Source organism: Cryptomeria japonica, chromosome 10, assembly GCF_030272615.1.
Source record: "Cryptomeria japonica chromosome 10, Sugi_1.0, whole genome shotgun sequence".
NCBI classification, from domain to species: Eukaryota; Viridiplantae; Streptophyta; class Pinopsida; order Cupressales; family Cupressaceae; genus Cryptomeria; species Cryptomeria japonica.
The window spans coordinates 889,122,458-889,147,673 of record NC_081414.1 but is presented as its reverse complement, the minus strand read 5'-3'; the positions used below and the strand labels follow the sequence as shown (position 1 = coordinate 889,147,673).

Here is a 25,216-nt window from a genome sequence, read left to right as displayed (position 1 = left end):
CTGTGACCATGTTCTCTTCCTTGCAAAAAATGATCTTAATCCTGTCTTCCAACTCTTGGACATCCACATCTGTCTCGATCTCAATCCTTCTGTCAAGGATCATACGCAATATATCAAACACCTTGTCTTGAATAGGGTGGATAGTGCCTTCAACTTGGCTGCATCTGATATTGATGTCCTCGAAAAGAACTTCCTTCATCTGGAGTAAAGTGGACCAATGCAGAAGGGTATGGGTTCCTCCATCCATTATCTTCTCTTGTGCTAAAATCTGTCTCGGTGTCCTTATCACTTGCAAGACCGGGATGATAACATCTCTAGTGTGAGTGAATGCATCTACAATTATCAATAGATTATGAATGATCTCAAGGACCTGGATAGCCCGATGGACTGTCTTCATCATTCTTGTTGCAAATTCAATGGCTACCTTAGAAGATTCATCAATCCAAGAACTCATGAGTTGGGCCAAGTTCTTCATCCTTTCTACCTCATTTATTGATTCAAGAGGAAGTGCATGCAAGGAGATATTGCTGGATCCTGTCGCCTTAAAGGCTGGTTAAGGTGGCCAAAATAATTCCTCCAAGCATTGACCTCCCTTTCTAGCTTCTTATTCTTTTCCATTTCTTCTTTGAGTTTGTCATTCAGTGCTCTCATTGAATCAGTTGCTTCTTCCATGGCCTGCTTGGAGGTAAGTGGACCAAGATCAAATGTCTCTAGATCATATTCCTCTGCCAGAATCTCATCCTCATACTTGTCCACTACTGGTGTGGCTACCTGTACCTTTCTGGATCCTGCATCATCTTTAATTACCTTTGATATCTTTGTAGCCTTCTTCTTTTCGATCACTTCATGGGAATTTCCTATGAGACTTTCCAAGTCGAATACTTGTTCTTCCTCTTCAACCATGACTACCCTTGTCAGCCTTTCTTTTAGCCAATCTGGAATAGAAGACTTTCTTTCCCTCACTTGTACTTCCTTTGGCAGAGGTCTATCTTCTCTGAAAGGAGATGTTGCTTCATCATCATTCTTTTCTTCTTGTTGTTCATTGGCACCAACCTGGAGAGATTGACTCGATGAATGCTGTGGTGTTTGTCCTTTACCTTGTTTATCATTCTGCACCATGGACCATAGACTCATCAATTTCATACACTATCTGTCTTTGATCTTCTCCTTGACTTGTTTCTTTTTCATGCCTAGAAGACGTACTTGGTGGATGATCAAGATTCACCTTTTGTTTCTTCTTGGAAGGCTCTCTCTTCTCAGGTCCTTCTTTTCTCTTTGATCCCTTGGAATGAGAAGTATTCTCACTCACACTTGCTTCTCCTTCTTCTGTTCTTGTTTCCAGGGTGAATGTCATGGCTACATTCTGTTCTTTCAATTTTTGATGTTGTACGTCCACCCATCTGCGAGTGCAATTCAACACAGGAGCCATTAATGCTCTTAGGTCCAAAACCTCTGGCTCATTCCAATCTATCTTCACTTCTTTATCTTCCTTCTCATAGGACGATTGGAGATATCTACCACTGTCTTGGGCTTGATCGGCTACTCTGCAAACCTTACATTTCCTGATGAGATCCAAGGGTAATCTAGAATGCATCTTTTTTTTCACCTCTATATCATCCTGAATATTCATCCCGAAGTCCTCTACTTGAAACTCATGCTTGTATTTCTTCCCAACTGTCTCTTCCATGTGACCATGCGGGTCGAAATTCTCCCTTGAGGCAAAAGATGTGAACGAATATAGAGGTAACTCCTTCTCTGCATCCTCCGCAACTTGAGAATTAGGACACACTTCAATTGAATTTCCTAGTAGAATGGGTATGGGGATTCCATTTCCATGCTTATGTCTTGATGCTCTAGCATAAGCTGCCAACTGTCTAGTCACCTCAAGTAATATTATCCTGTCCGTTGGATACCTTGGCAACATATAGGGAGGTGAAGGACATCCATGGACTCTGATATAGGTGAATTTTGGAAACTGAATGAACCATGCACCATGCTTCTTCACGAGTTCTTGTGCCTCGGTAGACAACTGGTAATGAATCCCTCCTTGCAATGTCCTGGTGATGTACATCGTGAAGGTGTCATTGATTAGCTTGTAGTCATTCTTCGGCGGATGATGCAGTTGAACATAAGAATCACATGCGCTTATCTCTCTGGGTCCTCTCCCAACAACTCCTCTGTGTGGTAGCCCTGCATACTCAAAACTTCTGACTAAGGAATATATAACATATGAACTCATGTGGAAAGTCTTGGTAGGGGTTAACCTCCTCAATTGCATGTCTAGGTTGTTGCTAATGATTCTAGCCCAATTGAGCATTCCTTTTCCTTGGACAATCACTTGTATGAAGAAGAACATCCACTTGTTGAAGAAGAAGGCTTGAGAGGCACCAGTAACCCGATTGAGCATGGTTATCAAGTCCTTGAATTCTTCTTGGAAATCAATTCTATGTGGCGTATTGGGAATCTTGTTCAAGCGAGGTCTACTCTTGAGTGACCAATTCTTGTTGATGAAGTTCAGACAGGAATCAGGATCATCTTCGTAGATAGACCTAGCTCCTTCCAAAGTTTTGTAGATCATGTCTCTCGGCTCCGGGAGATGAAAAACTTCACTTATAGCTTTCTCTGAAAGGTAGGCTAAGACAGTTCCATCCTTGGTTACGATCGTCCTCGAATGTGAATCATAGTGCCGGGCGCATTCAATCATCAACTCGTGACATTTGACTGCAGGAGGAAATCCTGCGGCCTTGATGATGCCACTCTCAATTATCCTCTTCGCAATAGGTGACGGCTTGCCGATGTAGGGCGCTTCTCGAAACTTCTTCACATTGAAGTTTCCTAGATTGGTGTCTCCGATATTTCTCCACTTGGACACGATCCTGGTCTCCAAATCATCGTTCTTCTGATCCTCTTTGATGAGAGCCTGCCGAGTAGTGGATCCACTGGCCTTGGGGGTCGTCATTTGACACCTACACAAAACGCTTAAGTCAGGTTTGAGCATGATATTTTAAGGTAGGAGATTTGAGACCTTTCAAGGAAATAAATAGATTACAATTTTGAAAACAATGTGATAAACCCTTAGAATTGTGGATTTTCAAATTGATATTATTTATGAATTAAATCAGATTATGAAAGACTTAACCTCACAAAGGATTGATATAGAAAATTAAATCTAATCTTCAATATGCCTTCAAAAATCTGATTGCACATACCTTTTCCTTGGTTTTTTAGCTATCAACCTTGAAAAATGGATAAAGGAAAATGGAGATCTGCTGGACAAAGGTCTTTGATTTGAATTTCAGGTCCTTCCCTTTGATGGCTTCAACCTTCAATCAGCCTTCAAGCTTCCTTCAAAATCTGGAAATTCGCCTAAATCTGCCTAATTTCGCACCTCTAATTCTGCTCTTCCAATTCACATAAGAGAGAATGAATGAATGATTAATGATTTCACAAAACACACTTCTTCTTTATAGGGCGCTCACATCATTTTGCTAATAGGCCAACTTGATAAATGCATAAATAAATAAAATAAAACCTTCTACAAGCTGGCCGACTTGGTGATAAAACACAAAAAAATATATTGAGCGCTAAAGTATGAAATTTTTTATTTTAAGGCTTAGAAAAAATTAATTAATCAATTTTATAAGTGCCTTAGCTCATGCAAATTTGTCTTAGTCCTCTAAATGAGGTTTGATTAGCAATTTAGTGAAAAGATATAGGTAAGCCTAGTGGATGCTAGTGTTGGCATATGTGCAGAGCTTGATGACATGATGATATTGTATGTTGTCATTGATGTCAATATGTTGAAGTATGAACCGATATATTAAGTAAGCAAACTGGCAAGTGAACCGGTATGATGTTGTGAACCGGTATATGTGAAAAAGTGAAGCGGTATGTTGGTTCAAGTGAAGCGGTATGTTGGAATGAGAACCGGTATATGGAAAGTTTTGTATCAGGGTTTCATTTGGTATGACTACCGGTTGGTAGTCTCAGTTTCAGGGTTTCCGGTTGATGCATTTCAAGTCTATGTGATTCGACCGACGACACCCTGTGATGGGTTAGCATTGAAATGGAGATCAGATCGTGTTGCCACATCAGCCTTGTGCGTGTGAAGGATTTCCTTGAGGATCTTGCGTGAAGAAGATGGATCCTATCTACCTCGGGAATGTGCGAAGTCTCACTAAACGGTGGAGAACGCGTGATGGGTTATCAACTTCCAGAAGCGGCAAAGAACGAACGATGGAGAACGTCTTGAGATCTGTTCAAGACTGTTTTATTCAATGCAATGTGATTGAACGGTCAGGATTGGACCGATTGTATAGATAACCTAAATGTTTAGGGTTTAGGGTTTATGCTACCGACCTATCTGTTTCCTATAAGGTCGATGATGATTTGCATTGTGAAATTGTTGGCAAATGTTATGTGTGTATCCAAGTGAAGAGATACTTGATTCTTCCCAGACCGGAGAAGTGTGTTGATACCTGCAAAGTGTGACTGCAGAAGCAAAGGAACTAAAGTGGATCTGCATTGGCATTGAGTGCTGTTATCAGATCAGTGTATTACCTGTTGATTTCTAACCATTTCAGCAGTTGGAAAATCCCTTAACCGGGTAGCTTTAACAGGCTTTGTGTAAATCCTTTAACAGGGTGACTCAAATCAATGAGTTCTTCAAATCCTCTTGGGAGGTAACCTTTAACAGGGTTCTAACCTTTAACCGGGTATTTAGCCATCCCTTAAGCGGGTGATCCCTAGCAGGATCGGTTCCTAGCAGAACCTATACTGATTCACCCCCCTTCTCAGTATCTGTTGAGTACTTACTATTCATCATTATTCATCAACTAGAGTTTGTTCAGGGTTTGATGAAGGCGTATTTTCTCCATAGGCACTAGAATGCTCAAAGTATGAGGAAGGCTTAAAACACCCCAAGGAGGCTTGCTTGAACTTCTAACCTAGGTTCATTTACTCTATCTATCAACACCTTCACAACCTTGATTTGTCACCACATCATGCTCTTGTCATCATGCCTTTGCCTAGCCCAAACAAGGTGAAGAATAGGTTTTTCCAAAGATTTCGCCCTGGACCCTTTGGAAGGGTCAGGAGCGATTTCCTCTTTGAGGTCTCAATTGCCTCATTCTTTCATTCCGAATTTCTCCTGAAGGTGAGCATATGCTAGTTTTAGTTTAACAAAGCCTAGGGATCCAAATTTTTTAGCTTCCACCATGGGCAAATTAGGTTATGATGAGAATTTTGCTCTAGACCCTTTGGAAGGGTCAGGAGCGAAATTCACTTTTTAGGTCAAAATTCACCCTTCTTTCATTCACCATCTCTTCTAAGGCAATCTCTAAGGTCAATCCACCTTGATCACTGACTTGGCTCAATACAATCTTGGAGGAAACATGACATTTTATGAATTTCGCTCTGGACCCTTTGGAAGGGTCAGGAGCGAAAATCTTGTTTTAGACTTATTCCTCCATCTTCCTTCACTTCAATTCATCTTGCAAGGCTAAATAACCTCATTCCAATCTCAACCACACCCTAGGAATCAAAATCCTGACTTGACACAAGGAGGAAATAATGGATTTGAAGAATTTCGCTCTGGACCTTTTGGAAGGGTCAGGAGTGAAATTCATCTTTTGCTTGTTTATCCTGACTCAACTCCATTCCTTTCACCTTGTTTCCTCTAGACTCCCTCTTTTGAATCCATTTCTCAACTTGATAAAATTTGCTTGATCCTCAAAAGCCTTGAAAAGGAAAATTCGCTCAAAAACCTAGCCAGGGACAGGACCTATCCAGAATTTCGCTCTGGACCCTTTGGAAGGGTCAGGAGCGAAATTCAAGTCTTAGCTCAAAATTTGCATTTTTGGTGGTCAAAAATCATTCAAAGGAAATCCTAAGGGCTTTTCTCACCTTGGTCCAGGCCACTCTCCACACAAATTTTGGAGAAAAAGATGGTTTTAGGGTTTTTTCGCTCTGGACCCTTTGGAAGGGTCAGGAGCAAAAATCTTGTTTTAGGCTTATTCCTACATCCTTTCAACCTAAATCCAATCCAAAAGGCAAGAAAACACTTCTTCACACCCATCCAAGCTATAAAAACCCAAAGTTTGACTTGACTTGTAAGGAAAATAGATGATTTTAGAAATCTCGCTCTGGACCCTTTAGAAGGGTCAGGAGCGATTTTCTTGGTTTTGCACAATTCCTTCAAATTCAATGATTTCTTAGCAACTTAAAGTCATCCCTAGGAACCTCTCCCATCTCAATTCACCTTGGTCTGCACATGATCTAGCACAAAGTTAAGAGAAAAGAATGGTTTTGAGAAAATTCGCTCTGGATCCTTTGGAAGGGTTAGGAGCGAATTTCTCATTCTTGACTTGATTCTTCATCCTTTCAATCTCATTCTTCATTACAAGATAAAATTTCATCGTTTTTCACCCAAGGGACAAAGTTTTAAGCCCAAGCAAGGTTAAAAAACAGGTTTGTAAGGAATTTCGCTCTGGACCCTTTGGAAGGGTCAGGAGCGAAATTCAAGTCTTAGGCTAAAATCCTTCACATTCTTACATCCCATCACTTCAAAACTAGAATGTAGGTCCAAACAATGAAGGAGATGAGGTTTATGGGAAATTTCGCTCTGGACCCTTTGGAAGGGTCAGGAGCGAAATTTCCATTCTTGGACAAAATCCTCACTTTTCAATGCTTTCAATCATCCCCCAAGGCAAGAACACATCAATCCACCTTCCAACATGCCTTAGATACCAACACTTAGCCAAAATTAGGAAGGAAATGAGGGTTATGAGGATTTTCGCTCTGGACCCTTTGGAAGGGTCAGGAGCGAAAATCATGTTTTAGGCTTGATTGTTCATTTTTTTAACTCCAATTTTCCTTGGGAGGCAAACATAGACTACTCTCCTTGCATCTCCACCAAGGTTCTGACTTTGGCTAAGGGGAAAATGAGTGCTTTCAAGAATTTTGCTCTGGACCCTTTGGAAGGGTCAGGAGTGAAATTCAATTTTGAGGCTAAAATCCTCCATTTCCTCCACCTCTAGTCATTTCCTTAGGCAAAAACATGTCAAACACTTCCATACATGCCTTAGAAACTAGGAATTTGGTTTGGACAATGAAGAAATTGAGGTGTATAAGGATTTTCGCTCTGGACCCTTTGGAAGGGTCAGGAGCGAAAATCTCACTCTTGGCTAGTTTCTCACCCTCTTTCATCTCATTCTCCTTCAAACTTGATCAATTCAAGTTCCTCCTATCGCAATCAAGACAATCCATCATCCAACTGGCCCCAAGCAAGGTCAAACTAGGTCTTTAAGGTCAAAGGAAGGCTAAATGGAGGATTTCGCTCTGGACCCTTTGGAAGGGTTAGGAGCGCAATTCTCCTCCCAGGTTGATTTTCACCATTTCAAAGTCTCAACCTCCTCTCTAAGGCAAACATGCATCAAAACCTTATCAACTATGCCTCAAAAGTCAACAATCTTGGTCATATCCTTGAGCAAAGTGGAGGAGAAGTGGATTTCGCTTTGGACCCTTTGGAAGGGTCAGGAGCGAAATCCTTGTTTTGGGTCATAATCACTTCTTAGGCAAGAAAATATCAAAACCTTCACCACATGTCTAAGGAACAAGACTTTTAGTGCAAACCAGGAGAAAAAAGGTGTCTTCTCGGAATTTCGCTCTAGACCCTTTGTAAGGGTCAGGAGCGAAATTCCGAGAATTGGGTTGATTTCACACTCAATTTCATTCCTTTCACTTCAAACTTGGTCAAATTCACTTCTCTTTATCACCCTTATGTCTTCTTGCCATCATTCTCCATGTGTTAGGCCAAAATTGAGGGTCAAATGAGGATTTCGCTCAGGACCCTTTGGAAGGGTCAGGAGCGAATTTCCTCTTCCAGGCTAACTTCCATCATTTTGTCACTTCAAACCTTCTTCCTAAGGCAAAAATGCATCCTAGTCTCCGACACCATGCAGTAGAAGTTTCAAACTTGGTCAAGACAAGGAGTAGAGCAGAGGAATATGAATTTCGCCTTGGACCCTTTGGAAGGGTCAGGAGCGAAATTCATGGTTTTGGCTCATTTTACACCTTAAACCTCCTTTCTTGTCTTGGATATAACTTTTCAATACTTCTTCAATCATCGTCAAGTGAGTTTGCTCATCAATTCCTGAAATCGCCTCTTGAATCTCCCCTTGGCCACTGACTCTGCTTAATCGGCTCTGACCTGGAGGAAAACAAGACTCTAACAAGAAAACCAACATTCCAGACCTACCCTGACCTGAGACCTATCATCTCTTTCACCCAATCTATCCATCTTCATTCTCCTGAAAGGTAAAACCTCCTCTACGACAACCCTAGGGTTCAAGGCAGACAATCTCTGACTTCCCAAATCCAGACTTTACTCAGCTTTGAAAGAAACCCTAATCTACTTAGCCCAGCCGACCACTAACTCACTCCAAACCTAGCAAGCAGAGAGAAAACCTAGCTAAGGGAAAGGCAAAACCCAAGAAAAAGAGGGGGTCCCCATTCTAATGGGGCGATGTGTGAAATGGTCACAACAAGGTCTTGGTGATATGCATCCTGAAAGTATCATTGACCAATCTATAATGTTGTTTAGGTGGATGATGCAATATCTCATAAGAATCACAAACCCTTATCTCTCCGGGCCCTCTTCCAACTCGGCCTCTATGTGGTAGCCCTGCATATTCACAGTTCCTTGCTAAAGAATATATGATATACGAGCTCATGTGAAATGACTTAGTTGGAATCAACCTTCTCAACTGTACATATAGGCAATTACTAATGATCCTTGCCCAATTAATCATTCCCTTTCCTTGAATAATGATTTGAATGAAAAAGAACATCCACTTGTCAAAGCAAAAGGCTTGAGGAGCTCCCACAACTCGACCAAGCAAAGTGATCAAATCTCTGAATTCTTCTTGAAAATCCATGCGATGTCGCCCATTGGGAATCTTGTTAAGGCGAGGTCTACTCCTTTTGCAACCAGTCCCTATTGATGATTGATAGGCATGTGTCAGGATCATCTTCATAAATTGACTTGGCTCCTTCTAGACTCCTATAGATCATTTCTCTATGTTCTGGTATATGGAAGGCTTCACTTATGGCTCTCTCTGATAGGTAGGCAAGAACAGTTCCATCTTCCGCCACGATCGTCCTTGAGTGTGAATCATAATGCTTGGCACACTCGATCATCAACTCATGACATCGAACTGCAGGAGGGAAACCGGCTGCCTTGATGATGCCGCTCTCTATTATCCTCTTAGCTAACGGTGATGGTTTGCCGATGTATGGTGCCTCATGAAACTTTTTCACATCGAAATTGCCAAGGTTTGTGTCTCCAATGTTTCTCCATCGAGATGTGATTTTGGTCTCCAAATCATCACCCTTTTGGTCTTCTTTAATAAGAGCTTGCCTTGATGATTGTCCACTGGCCCTAGGTGCTGCCATGATTTACCTATAAGAGGCGATCAAGTTAGTATTTTGATTAATACATTGAGGCTTATCTTACTTGAATATGAATTGAAACTTGTACCTAAGATATAGAATCAAAAGCTGACATGCACCCTATTTTTGAATGAATTCCGAGTTCTTGCATTTAATCAGATCTTAATTTTGACTTTAAAATGCAGTCCTTACCTATGATTTGGTGAATGTGAACCAAGGACTAACACTAACCAATGAACGCAATTTTGATAGTTAAAGATAAATCTGGACTGATTAAGGATGAATTCGCTATATGACAGTCCTCCTTGCTGGATAAATGATGAACCCCTTCCTTCAATTTGCTAAACTTCGACTTTGCTGCTGTGTCTTCTTTGACAAATCGCTTTGCTAGTGACTTATTTCGCTGTCTTAAATTCGAAATCTGCTGACTGCTAGAGAAATTCGCTCAATCTGCTTTTTAAAAAAAATCGCTGATGGTAGAAGACAAATGCTTTGATTGATTTTAAAAGGATCTTGTGAATGCCTTTATATATGCGATATACCCCTTGAAACACTTAGGCCGACTTAGTTAAAAAAAAATAAAAAATGAATATGAATTAATCTTTCACAATGGCCGACTTTATTTCAAGTTTATTGAAAATCGAAATTTTGAATAGGTTCTTTTTTTTTTGGCGCCAAATATTTTGCCTTGTGGAATTTCACTCAATGTCTCATGCAAGTTACATGTCTTTCGGTTGATGCAATGATTTCGCTCTATGCCTATGCTAGGGACAAGCCCTATATGGTGTAATTCGTTCTATGTCCTTCCGAGGGACAGGACCTATAAGTGAAATTCGCTCTATGTCCTTCCGAGGGACAGGACCTATAAGTGAAATTCGCTGGCCATCCTTTGGAAAATTGCATTCTTATCAATCCGTTCTATGTCCTCTCCAAGGACAAGTCCTATAATCAATTGAATCCATTCCATGACCGCCTTAAGGACAGGATAAAACAACACATTTCGCTCTGAGGCTGGCCTAAGGACAGGCCCTATAAAGAATTTCGCTCTGAGGCTGGCCTAAGGACAGGCCCTATAAACAATTTTGCTTTGAGATCGGCCTAAGGATAAGTTCAAAATGCATTTCGCTCTGTGTCCAGCCCAAGGACAGGACCTAAAGTATGGGTTTCGCTCTCAGACCTTGCTAAGGACAGGACCCAAAATGCAAATTTCGCTGTGTGTCCAGCCGAAGGACAGGACCTATAACATGTTTTGCTGGCTGACCTTCCCAGGGACATGACCTAGAAGTGAAATTTCGCTCTCTTACCAGCCCAGGGACAGGACCTAAATCCAAAATTCGCTCACTTAAGAAGACAAGTCCAAAATGGAGAAGCTCGCTCATCGTCCTTCTCAAGGACAGGATTTATATCCTATTTTCACTCAAAGACCTTTTCAAGGACAAGAGGTGAATTCGCTCTAAGGACAAGGTAAGGACAAGGTCAAGATATGAGGATTTCGTTCAAGAACAAAATCAAGATAGGAGAATTTCGCTCAATGATCAGCCTAGGGACAAGCTCCAAAAAGGTGAATTCGCTCAGAGACCGGCCTAAGGACAGGCCCTATAAACAATTTTCGCTCTTGGATCTTCGGAGGGACAGGACCTAAAAGAAAAGATTTAACAACTTACCTTATGATCTTTACCAAGACATGACTCGAAACTTACCACTCCATCAATTTGAAAGCAACATCAATTCCTTCTTCTAAGAACACCTCAATAAGAAACTCGCTCAGAGACCTTCCGAGGGACGGGACCTAAAAGATAAACTTCTGAGCAATGGTGACTCCTAACTTAGCCTGATCCAATTTATGCCAACCCCATAAACCCACTCATTTCATCCTGAAAGCAGAGAGAGGCAACAAAAGACAAAAAACCAAACCAAAAAAAGAGGGGTCCCCATTTTGATGGGGCGATGTGTGATATGGTCACAACAGGTAGCAACTTTCATGAAAAGATGAGTACCATTTAATTCTGGAAAGCAATCTTATTTCGGATTTCCTGGTTTGAAAAATATGTAGAAGAGTTTTTTCATGAACAATTGCACAATATTCGTTTATCAAATACCGAGTTCTGAAGTGTTATCATTCTGCAATAACAGCTAGTCTATTCACTGCAATAGCATCTTATTTTAGCTATAATTTCCATCATCACCGAGACACGAACTGGGATGGGGATGCCATTTAAAACACGCTAGAGGAATAAATAGATAAAGGTGCTAAATTGTATTGAAATATTATTTTGGAGATATGGGTGCGGACAGCAGGGATGGGGTAAACTGGATTTTTGTTATCACATATAATGCTAATTTACTATCATGTCTTCATAAATGGTCAGGTAAGAAAGATGAGATTTAAGTCATGTAACTGTAAAACTAAGTACTTTGTGCTATACATTTTGTCAATGCTGGAACTTTCTGTATGCCAAATTTTAGATAGAGAACTCCAATTCAAACCTTTCTGGCTTTTTATGCCAAGACATCATTACTTTTGCTGAGATTCTAATACCATATTTACTTGGTAGACTCATATGGTATGAAAATTCTAAAAGACAGGAATTGTGCTTTTAGAGTAAACAATACCTGCTACAAAAAGCTCACAAGAACTTTTAAATGAAACATCTATAGTGTCCATAGGTGCAGGGACAGAAATATGAAAGCTTGACCTAGCAAAGATACGGAAGTCACAAGGATAGAAGTTTGCAGGGTATAAAATTGAGTCGATAAAAACTAAAATAGTTAAAGTAAAAGTAGGTGGATAAGAAATGAACATAATTTTTTTTTTTTTGGCAAATTGCTACCAAGGGGGTAGCACCTATTTCATTGGTCACAGAGAAAAAAGATACATATTTTATCAGCAGAAAGTAAACAGAGTCCTAATAGCCTCTATAACCTCTTGAGCTGTGCTCAGCTGCTCAGAAGGGAACAAATCCCCATTTACACTCATCATATACTCATATGTCTCAAGATTATTTCTGCTCAAACAATCTCTCAGAGACATTACAATATCATGCATATCCTTGTTTTCCAGAACCATTTCTATGTCAAAAGCATCAGCAACCAGACCATTAAAGGCTTCAGACTTAAGCCTCTTTAGGGGCCTCATAGTTGGGTTCTGAAGATGGGGGACAACCATACATCTGATAGCCTTCTCCACTGCCTCATGGTCCCCAGTAATCTACGCCAGAATATAGACAAATCTCTCAAGGAGCTCAGCACTGTGAACATGACCATGGGCTAGATGTTCATCCCCCAAGATCTTCACCGCTTCCTCCGTCTCTTCCCCATCCAGTGTGAAGATTTCCTTCAGTTGTGTGTCCATCAACGCCTGCTTGCAATCGCACTCGCACTCCAGAATCAATACTGTGTCAAGGTCCTTTGGCCCCGATCCCTCCATTTTCTGTTCTTTGCTATGTTATCCATCTACATACTCGGCTTTATACTTTATAGCAGAGAGAGATGTTGGCGATTTCCATGCGGGAGGTCATTTCTGTCCAGTATTCCCGATCAAATCGGCTTAGTGATATGGTTTGATCCCCCAAACATCTCTTCACGTTCCACCCATGCTCTGCATATCCCAATGAAGGTATTTGCAGAGTTACCTTTTGTAGTCAATGTCAGATGAAGGGACGCCATAACTAAGACTTAGGCCAGTCCAGGCCATGATTTCATTTGAAATGATTGCATCGTTTTCTTGATCGATGGCATAATTGGAAAGAAAATCTGCCTCCTGGTTTGCTTCATGGAAGACATGTTCTAGCGAGAATCCATTCCTTCCAAGATCTCCGGTATACCGTTAACTCATATTCTGGGTTTCCAACTAGGAGCATCTCTAGAACTTATAGTTCAAATTACATTTAGGGAATCCCCTCAATATTGATATTGAGGAGATTCCGCTACTTGCACATTCTTGGTCCATCAAAGAGGGCCGCATATTTGGCATCATTGTTGGTGGTGTCAGGAAGCTTGATGGATCCTCCCCATATTAGATCACCAGTGTCGCTTCTCACAATAAAAGAAACGAACATAATTTTAGTAGATCAGTGTAACTGCTGAAAATGTTTGGAGTTTGTTGCTGGGGCATACCAAATGGATTTGAATTTTTTTTCTTTTTGGACTCGAGTATATATTCTTCCATAGTGGGAGAAGCATCTTTATTTCTTAGAAATGAAGTAAACTTGCTTAAATAAGAGAACGATACATATCGTATGAGTGGGCAGAACTGAGACAGATGCATTGTAATCTTGGTTTTCAATAGAAAGGAAGATTTTCATTTGATTATGATGAACACATTTGATTATTTGCTTCAGTGTTATTTTTATTGTGGATATTTTTACAATTTAATCTTGTAATCCCTCTGTAGGTGGTATCAGAGCAAACTGCACCCCACTACTTCAGATTTGAGACAAAGGAAAAACAGTAACAGTCAAATATACTGAACAGATAAACTTAATGGTAAAGAATCTTTGGAGCGGTAATATGTGACATATAGATTAAAACTGGCATACTTGGTGCTTCTGTATGATAGAATACTTAAAACTGGAATCTTTTAAGCAATAACCTGAGCAGTCTGTAATATGTATAATTATTGGCACTCTATAAGAAGATGAATGTCTACACATTTTGCAGGGTTTTGTAAATTTTTAGTTGCATATTGCGACCCAGTCACTTTTTCTGTGTTCTTTTGTGGGTTCAACAATGTTTGTACCTGGCATATATGTTGGATCTTCATCTCTTTCACAACTGTTGTTACAAACCTGATGAATTTTTGAATTCATTAAATAGTTTAATACTGGCATATTCACTCCATTGAATCAATTATTTGGAACACCTTATGCATTATCAGTTATGAAACCATTTATTATGGGGAAAATTTTCACTGTACATAACCTGTATATGATAACCTGTATATGTCCTTTTTCATTATTATTTATATGCACAAAGTAGTTTTACAACGTATCTCTCATTATTCAATAATTACATATATTTATCTTGTTGACTGGATATTTATTATCACCCAATACATTCCATTGCTATTTTTGATTTAGATAAGCAGGGAAACGAGGGTCTTGACCCTTTACAAAAGCTGCTCCAAGGCAAGACAAAACAGCCCCAAACTGGCCAGAAACAATAAACTAGAAAAGGGATATTTGAAAGGGCCTCAACCCTCATACAAAAATACCAGCAAACAGAAACCGGCCAAACAACACAGCTGCTGCAAAGCTGCCCAAAAGGAACTACACGATACCATAACTAGATCTAGGAAGATGAACACTTTTAACCCAGGCATGGGACATAGAAACATGCTTTGGAAGACATTTCTTCCTTCTTTGAACCACCGTCTGTGATAAACCATCATCCAAATCCACAGAATGAGGAGAGGGAGGAAGGGAAACCTCTGCAAATTACAACCTTGGAGTAACATGCAAGGAGGGGATTGTCCAACTGGAGAGGCTGAAGTTCTGAACAGTGAGAAATCTCAAAACCAGCTAGAGGAGACCCAACAAGACCACACTCCAAAATAGGGGAAGATGCCAAAACAGGAGCTTCATGCAGCAAAGGTGGAGGGACCACCTCTCTAGCAACAACAGGAGGCTCAGGAGCCTCTGAATTTGAATCAGGCACATTAACTGTAAAATGTTCACAAAGAGCATCTTGGGACCTTAATGCATGGGCAATTAGAAGCCAAATGACTGGTGGCAAAGTGTTGCATGCAATGGAAGGGAATGCCTTCACAATAAGTTTCTGAATAAGTAGTAGTAATTGATATTTATATCTGTTCATTTCTATAGTTGCATCCAAAAGTGGTCAAGGAATATTTAGTCCCACATTGTTGGATACAATAAACTTTGATGAATGGTAATGCTTTATTTTTTATTTTCCCTTTTAGTATGCAACATTCTTCTTTCTTTTGGGAATTAAGATTATTGTTTAAATTAAAATAATGTGATGTCTTCATGGCAGTCCTGTCGTTGAATTTCCATAGTTTGGTATTGTTGACTTGTATTTTGTACACTATCAAACACAGAATAAAATACCTAAAGGTACCTTATCCTCTCTTGAGTAAAGCCTCTGATTGCTGAAGATATCGCGAAAAAGGATCAATCAGGATGACTTCAAGGTTCTTGTATGTAGGGTCTCTACGTGTGGATAAGCTCTTTGTGGTATGATGTGATTTGCTGGAATCACAAGGGGACTTACATTTGATGCCTGAACTTCTGATTTGCTTTGAATATTGCTGGAACACAGGATTTTCACTAGCTTTGACTTGAAAAAAAGGAAAAAAGAGGAGGGTGAGGAAAGAATCTAATCCTAATACTAAGGAATGTAGGAGCAATGATTGATTTTTGATGAAATTCTAACTAGGTCTTGTTTTGACATCGCAGGACCATCTCCACAAGGCTAGTGCGATCTTCGAAGGGAAGTTTTATGATGTTCAAATCATCACTGCAGGCATAGACACCATCAGGTTGATGCATATCAATGAAGAAGCGACAATTGAAGTTAAGCTTAAGCTGAACGATTCCAGTTGACTACGCAAGGCAAGTCTGCAATCAACAAACTGCTAGTAGTATGGATATACGAATTTCACCATCAATCAAGCACATTTCTTCCACTCATCTAATAACATGAAATCAAATAAGAGAAGTATAAAGACCATGCAAATTGTCGAATCGACCCATAAATTTCACCATTTCTTCAATGAAGTTTTACAAGTCTCTTACAACAACATCTTGGCAACAATCTTTGCCTTCTCTCTCTACTCTACTCTAATTGCTATTCTATCAACTTCTAACTACTCTCTATCTACTAACTGCTTCCAACTATTTTCTACTCTCTAACTCCTAATGCCTTTACAAAATGAAATGCCAGGGCTTATATAGTGCCCTCAATACAATTCGATGGCTTAGATCAATTCGAGATCAGTGGCCAAGATTCAACAATGAAAACCCTAATTAGGGTTTGTTACAACCATTACATAACATTTAATGCTTGACCAATGATAAAATTGTATTGCTTGGACACATGTCCTCTCTAGAAAAATCGACCAATGGATAGCCGGGGTAGGTACATCGGAGTTTGTGCCACCTTCCATGAGTTAGATACATTGAGTCTGGACGTGCTGAGGTGGACCACACTGACTGGAGAAGTGATGACTAGGATGCCACCTCATCTGACACTTGTAACTTGGTAGATATTCAACTTGATGTTGTTGAGAAGTTAGCCTTAATTAATTCTTCTGGAACTATCTGCTTCTCCAACGAACCCTTGTTCTAACTTCTTGTGTCCTTGATTTGCAGGATGATGATGTACCTCGCCTTGGAATGCTGGATTGGAAGAGGTCGCCCTTATCTTGATGATGCTGGATTGAAGAAGGTCGTCCTTGTTGATACTAGGCTGGAGGAGGTCGCCCTTGTCCTTGCTTGATCGTCCTTGATCTGGCTTGATTTTCCTTGATGAGAGCCTTTGACTTGTAAATCCTTTGAGCTTGGGAGTCGCCATCTTGATATCTACACAACATTTCAAAATTAGTAACATGTTTTGCAACGTGGAAATATAAACTAGAAAGAGGATTTAAGTTTTAAATTAGGAAACCTCATGATAAATCTTTGAATTATCATTTCCTAAATTTAACTAAGCCACTTGAGATTGAAAATTCAAAATTCAAAATTGAGACTAGGAGAATCTCGCCATACCTCCACTTGAGAATTAACTCTAAGAAAAGATGCAAAATTAAGCAAGTTTGCTAGGCAAAATGTGGATCGAAGTCTTCAAAATGTGCTTCTTTTATCAACTTCACCACCTCTAGCCTTCAACGTCTTGAGGAAAATTCGCTCCATCTTTAGTCTTCAACTAAATTCGCTCCTCCTTAGGCCAGATTTCGCATTCCTTTATTGCTCCTTCAAAATCGCACTTGGACAAATGATTGAAAGATGGATTAACATGCTCAACACACCCCTCCTATATAGGCGCTCATCTTGATAATTGCCCCTAGGCCGACTTGGAAAATAGGCCCAAAAAACAAATAAAATTTAATAAAAGAGGGGGCCGACCTTGCAAAATAATACCCCAAGCGCTCCCTTTTTTAAAATTTAATTTAATAATAATTAATTAAATGCCTTTGTAATTAAAAACTTCGATTTTTTAAAAGCTTTAAATTAATTATTGAATGTCCATGCGCTATTTTTAAATACCAATTTAATTAAATCTTTCACATTTTTATCGAATTTGGGATTTTTTATGTAATTCGAAAATATTGGCGCCTAAGCATGGGAGGAATAAGGGACACTAACCACATCGCTCTGGTCCCTGGGAGAGGGACAGGAGTGCCCCTTCATTTTGACCTCGTTTTTCTTGTTTTTCACGTTCAAAGTCTTGTCTTAGATGTCCAAAAGAGCATTTTAACTGGGAATCTTGAGCTTAATTTGTCCCTTTGCGGAAGGAGTGTGCTTTAAAGTACTTTCGCCCTGGTCCCTTGGTGAGGGACAGGAGCGAACTTGCTTTTTTTCCTTGGGTCTTTGTCTCTTTAATCACCAATTTATATCGCAAGGCAAGTAACAATGTTATCCATTCATTCCATGCATACTTTACTCGTCCTTTACAATGCAAATTTGATATTTGTGTGAATATCGCCCTGGTCCCTTGGTGAGGGACAGGAGCGAACCTTTGTTCCTTGTGCTCATCCTTGTTTATATCAACTTGCAACTGTCTTCACGGTGTAAAATGATGTTCCTTACTCCCTTTTGAACACTTGAAATGTGAGTGGCAACTTAAACTTGGACACACTTGAACATTTCGCTCTGGTCCCTGACTGAGGGACAGGAGCGATTTAGCATTTTGCTCTTGAATTCCTCGCCTTTTACGTTTAAAATCACTTCCCCTACTTTGAAACTGGCATCTTCATTGAGAATCCTGAGCTTGATCGATCAATGTTGTAGATGAATGCCTCTTAAGATCATTATCGCCCTGGTCCCTGGCTGAGGGACAGGAGCGAACTTTGCATTTCCCCTTGGCCTTTGTCTCTTTAAGTTGCCAAATTGATTCGTGAGGTAGGCAATGATCCCCTTGTTTATTTCACACACGCCAAACTTCTTCTTTGCAAAGCAAATTTGTCCTTCAAGTGGTTTTCGCCCTGGTCCTTGACTGGAGGACAGGAGCGAACTTTAGTTTCTAGCTCAAATTTGTGATCCTTTAACATTCACTTCTTGCCTATCACCTTTCAAATGACATTTTCAACCTTGTATAACTTTGCTTTGATGTGATCTAGGAAGAAAAATGATGGACTTTGTGAATATCGCCTTGGTCCTTGACTAAAGGACAGGAGCGAACTTTGATCTATGGTGCAAATCCTCCATCATATTGATATCAAATAATCTTCAAGGCATAGAATGATGTCCTTTATTCCTTCTTGAACATTTGAAACGAACGTGGCCTTCAAAGTTTAAGCATATTTGACTATTTCGCTCTGGTCCCTTGGAGAGGGACAGGAGCGAACTTGGGCAATTTCATCACATTTTGCGGTCTTTGTAACTTCATTTCTCTTCGAGGCGTTCCAAACATCATTGCCCCTTGTACCTTGGTTTGGAGTGGTTTAAACTTGGATGGAAGGCAAAGTAACCAAGATTTCGCCCTGGTCCCTGGCTGAGGGACAGGAGCGATCTTGCACTTGTAAGCTCATTCTTGCTTTGCCAACTTTCAAACTTGTTTTCAACGGACTCGTCATGCTCCCTTTCATTCACCATTGGCATGGAATTCATTTCAACTTGGTGAGAAATTCTCCTTAGGAAGAAATCGCTCTGGTCCCAGGCTGGGGGACAGGAGCGCCTTGGACAACATGGGCTTCACTTGGCGTTTTGCAATCTTCAAATTATCTTCAATGGGTTCGTTACGCCTCCTTTGCTTGCCTCAAACTTAACACTTACTTGATCTTTGCCCAAAACTTGTCTTATAAAGAAAATCGCTGTGGTCCCTGGGAGAGGGACGGGAGCTAACATTAAAATTCGCCCTGGTCCTTGGCAGAGGGACAGGAGCGATTTTGCTTCTAGGGCCAATTTTCCTTATGATGGCAGTTTCAAGTTATATTCAACTGATAAAATGTACCTCCTTTGTTCTCCTCAAATCGCGAAATCGTTCAAATCTTTCAAGGACAAGGCAATTTTGGATTTTAAGCTCCGGTCCTTCAGTGAGGGACAGGAGCGATTTTTGTCCTTGAGGGCAAATGTTCATCTTTTCGTCGCAAACGACTAAGTCTGGATGTTCCATCATGTTGAGTTCACCTTTCATCATGTCCTTAACGCTTTAGTTTGATCAAAATGAGGTCAAAGTGGTCTAAACAAGACATTTCGCCCTGGTCCCTGACTGAGGGACAGGAGCGATTTGGCCTCAAACTTCAAAAATTTGCCATTTTCGAATCTCAAAATCTTCAAAGCTTCAAATTTACGTTCAACTGCATCTCCTGGCAATCCTGCACAAGAAAAGTGAAACAAATTAATGACCAAGATGCATAAAAACATCAATTTCGCCCTGGTCCCTGGCTGAGGGACAGGAGCGAACTTGCTTCCACAGGCCAAAATATCAAGATTTTAAGGCTTTGGTCACTTGACAAGGCAAAATTAAGCCATTTCCAATGCCCGGAATCAATTATCAAAATTTCCAAAAATTTGGTCAAAATCATTCAATCAGACAAAATTCCATAATCCCATCAACACTTAGGCAAAATTTGGACTCGCATTCGAGATTCCGACTAAACCTAGACCAACTTTCTTGACCGCTGACAGATTCACCTTATTTCAAAATTGCATCTATGCGAGGATGCTCATCAATTCTTCAAAATTGGACTGGACTCTGGCTTGAAAACATCAAAACGGAAACCCAAAGGCTTAACCCTAGTCCAGACGACTGACTCACTAACCCAAAACCCTAAAAAGCAGAGAGAAGGACGAGCAAAACGAGCAAAAAGAGGGGGTCCCCATTTGCAATGGGGCGATGTGTGAAAACGTCACAACAGGTATGTAGCAGAAGAGGTATTTGTGCTTGCCAATTGCATATGTAGTAGAATGCAAGATTGCAATTTTATCACCCACATTTTCTATGCCAATGTACTGTGTGACTTTGTGATTGTATCCTTGGAATATATGTCAATTTATCTTCCATTTTATGAATGCAAAATAACTATATATTGTAAATATCTATCATGAAGATGGAAACTCTTTCATGTCTCTTCTTCCATTTTTGGTTCAAACTTCAAACATAAATCTACCATGGACTTTGAGAAATTTTGTGCCAACTAAATTGTTTTCCACTCTTGAAATGAGAAACTTTTCATATTCATCCCTACAAGTGGAAAATGGCTGTAGGACAAGAAGTTTTGTTGGCCTGTTTACAACGCCATGCACATAGAGAGAAAAGACATAGTTGTTCAAATCTAGGACAACTATTTCATATTTCTACTTCCCAAGACATTTTAAATTTGAGATCTTGCTGCTTTTTTAAACTACAGCATATTAGCCATTATTATATATTTGTATTGTTTGAATAAACTGTATGATTTGCACGCAGTACCATCCTGGCTTTCTACAATCATACAAAAGATTTGTGATTGGACAAAGTTGTTTCCTTCCCCAATCAATCATGTGCTCATAAATGAATATCTACCAGGCCAAGGGATAATGGTATATAAATAACATCAGTTCCAGAATATATATATATTTTTATATAGTTACCTATTATGTTTTTTATTGAAGGAAAGCTCAATTTGAAACTCTTGAAAATACTCTGCAGCCTCATCAAGATGGTCCTGCATATTTCCCTGTCGTTGCAATTATATCACTTGGGTCACCTGCAGTGATGTGTTTTACTCCTCATCCAAAATTGTTAAGTTCTACAGATTCTGAGACATCATCATCAGATCAGGCAGCTTGCACGAAGAGCACAACTCCTCTAACCTCTTTGCATGATGGAAAATATGAACAGCATCAAACAAGATCAGACAGATCTGAAGAAGATGTCAGAAAGCAAACTGAGCACAAGATCTTCTCAGTTGCTTTAATGCCTGGAAGCCTCCTCATCTTTAAAGATTCTGCATATAAAGGTAGTTCCATCTTATTTATCCAAGCATCATTTATATCATGAATATTTACATTAAATTGTTGTTAGTACTAAATTACATATATTATAATTGCCTCAATTGCTAAAAGCATGAAATACTGTCAGCCCCTCACCTGCCCCATCTCTCCGCACTTAATAATTTTTCACACAATCGAATCCAGAAGCATTAAAAGAATTATAGCATGGATTATTGAAATCTGATAACATTAATTTCTGAACATTTAAACATTATGTAAGTGAAATACAATCTGCTATTTCAACTGTTTCTATATATTTTAAATTTGCCTGGTCAAGACTTTGTATCCATTTCCTGTTTTGGTTAACGTAGCATTTGTCTAATGTTTGAATGTTACTGTGTCTGGTGTCCCTGATTTTTTTGTCTGCTTTTGTATTTCTATTCAGACTATCTGCATGGTATAGAAGAATGTTCCGTACATGAATTTGATGAGGTGAGAATTCATCATGCAAGTTTTCATCTTTTTACTTTCTTGCTTCTTCTGTTATATAATAAAAGTAGTAAGTCTTGAAAGGAAGGGCATGCCAATCATATTTTTGTTTTCTTGCATGCATGATAATTGTATTCTCTATTCAGGTTATCAATGCAGATGCTGTTGTTGGAGACATCATAAACAATGTTTACAATACAAAGCTAGTCACAGATCACAGTACAAATATAGAAGTACTCGGTCTGAAAAAGAAGTCTTCTATAAGTCGGACAGGAACACGGATTTCACTTACTTGTCGCCTAGTGCCAAAGGTGAACAAAAGCCTTATCAAGCTTTAAAGATAGGTTGGTGACAACAGCCAATGGAAACATACTATTCTTGACCCAAAATCTGTTCTTATCAAGAACTGCAAACTGCATATTTTCAGACAAGTGTCAATTGGCATGGTTGTGTGAGTTAGAAATGAGCTGCATTCATGAAATGAAAAGGCCTTTGTGCAACTCGCACACAGAGAACCAGTTCTTTCTTACAGATGAAGATTATTGGTGGCTTGATCTTATTTCATATCTGCTGTTAAAGAGCAAGGCATGTAGCCATGTTGCTTTTTGTTGTTATATTGATGATGGAAATTTAGTGAGTAAATCCTTTAAGCCTATAATGTCAAATTAAAATAAGAATAGAATCAATGAGTGACCTTCCAAAATTTGTATGCTCTCTGAAATTTTAAGGTGATTTGGATGTGCGGAGTCTGCAGACCATGCAAATAACTTTGGGAGCTCTAATGCTGATGCAACAATTGCAATGTGCGTCTCCTTTAGCAAACTTCTAGTATAACATGTGCTCGTGTCACAAAAAGTCATATATTTTTTTGATAAGGATTAAATTATGTAGTGGTTATTGCCAAAAAGATGTTTTTATAGAATATGACGATGACATTTTGATGTCCTTTACACCAAATACTCGAAGGACCAAACGAAGTGTACAAACGATACAATTCACTTAAATTCTTTTTTGAAGCATAATTTTGATGTTGTCTGAAGGAGGAGCTTCTGGGAATAACCACGTTTTTTTGGTTTACATTTAAGTTGCAGGGTTTGCTGGTCTAAGGGCCTGGTCCTGGTCGGGTTCGGTTCTGGTACTGGTCCTGGTCCGGTTCACCTGTGGGTTTGGTCTGGGTTCGTGCCCAGGTGAGCTGGTTCATCTGGGGCGAACCCAAACGCTCGGGCACCCAAAAACATTTTTCTTTTTGCAATCAGGCACTTGAAATTTGACGGTACCTCAAAATCTTACAAATATGTCTCTGAATTGACTAATAGCATTAAATTTGTGGTGAGGATTGGATTGTGAAGGATGCATGCATAACCATGTTCAAGTGCGAAGGACCCATTTTCAAGTTACAAAACACACCCAGTTTGATCAAGGTGTTGAATACCACCAACATGCACCCTTATATAAAAACAACCTTATTGCTCCTTACCATAGGGTTTACAATTAATCTTGTATACCCTCAATCCTCCAAAAGTTTGTTTTTGCCTTACTATATCCCCAAAAGTGACAGGAGACTCCAAAATGTTAAAAGAGTACCACCAAGGGCTTCCGAATATCCTCGAGATCCCAAACTAGAGCATTATTAATCAATGTGAATGGGCATCAGATCTATTGGTTTAATGATGAGAGAACAACATTGGCGTCAAGAATATTCAAATCAGAATGTTAGTGCCAAATGACCATAGAAAAGGCTTAACACTAGCATAGGAGGTGTCAACACAAGTTAATCAACCAGAGTACAGTTGGCAGGTAGCAGTGGTTTTCTCTAAGAGCTCCAGTTTGCTAGGTCTTCCTCTAATATAAACATTATTAATTGCAGCTTAGAGCAGATATTTAATTGTTGAAACAATGATACTTGAACTCGATAATATTATTTCGATATTGAACTTGATGTATATGATGCTATGATGGTATGATCATGATGCTATGATTACAAGTTTATGGTGGTTTTGTTGTTTATATGATGCTATGTGACATTTTAATCTTAATTCGTGCTTCTAGGCTATATATATATATATATATATATATATATATAGTTTTTGTACTAACGAACCCAAACTATCCCAAACCCCTTTTCAAAATTTTGCCGTACCGGCATACCGGTTCTTCAAACCCAAATCGGTGCTCGAACCTGAACCCGAACCGACAACTTAGGTTTACAGCAATGTTCCGGTTGACACTCTAGTCAATCAGTTGCTATTACATTTATTTGAGAATTTGAAATGAATAAACAGGGATACCACTTTTTCTTAATATAACATTGGACTCTTAGAGGCAGTTTGACTACATTTATTTAAGTTACGCCATTGTCAAAGAAAAAGGCAGGGTTCAAAAATTTTGTGTCATCACTTATTTGTAGAGGATAGAAACTAATGATTCCAGTTGAAGGTTTGACTTAAATTAGATGCTTTTCTCTTGTGACATGGCCTAGAAGAGGCAGCTGGTGTGTTATGATAATCTCTTTTTGTAGAAGTAGAAAAGCCTAGCATTGAAAAGTTAAAAGTAGGTGTGACATGGGCAAGTGGGAGTTTCCATTACCTTGTTGTCTACCTTCATTGTCACATACTAGTGGTTGGGCTCCTCCACACTAGGATATGTTTCCCATTGTGCCAAGTTCTTACCATTTTATCAGATTGAACAAAGGCGACATAAGAAAAATGATGCCCTATAGGCTGGAGTCTATTGTGACGTTTTCACACATCGCCCCATTGCAAATGGAGACCCCAACTTTTTGCTTAGCATATTGTTTTAGCTTAGTCGTCTAGCTTGGCAATAGTTCGAGTCTTTAGCCTTTGCTTACGAAAGGGTTTGGTTTTGCTAGTCCAAGGTGGAGCGAGTCCTAGGAGTCTCAGGCAGTCTAGCATCAATCCGATCTTCCTTGGGGATAGTTTGGAGCTCACTTAGCTTTAGTGTTTAGTTGTTGAATAGGAGTAAAGAGCTTCATTGAAAGGTGATTCACAATGTAACCCATAGGCTAAGTCATGAGATAAGTTTAAGAATGATGAACAACTCTCAAGCAAGTCGAGTGCTTCAAGGACTGGATAAGGAAGGGGAATCGTTCAAAGTGGATGAAGAATGGATTTCAAGAAAAATATAAGTGTAGATGAAAGTATAAAATTCCATGACGTGGAGAG

At 39.5% G+C, this 25,216-nt stretch overlaps 1 protein-coding gene across 2 annotated transcripts in view; it reads left to right on the top strand.

The window, feature by feature from the left end:
* Positions 1-22,593, top strand: part of LOC131072298 (alkylated DNA repair protein ALKBH6 homolog) — a 55,420-nt gene extending 32,827 nt beyond the window's left edge. For both annotated transcript variants that reach the window (XM_059213208.1, XM_058008442.2), the window contains 4 exons: positions 21,040-21,152; positions 21,262-21,571; positions 21,991-22,037; positions 22,181-22,593. In XM_059213208.1, coding sequence (XP_059069191.1) covers positions 21,040-21,152; positions 21,262-21,571; positions 21,991-22,037; positions 22,181-22,372 — 662 coding nt within the window. In that variant the 3' untranslated portion in view covers positions 22,373-22,593. The remainder of the gene's footprint in view (positions 1-21,039; positions 21,153-21,261; positions 21,572-21,990; positions 22,038-22,180) is intronic.
* Positions 22,594-25,216: the final 2,623 nt, after the last annotated feature.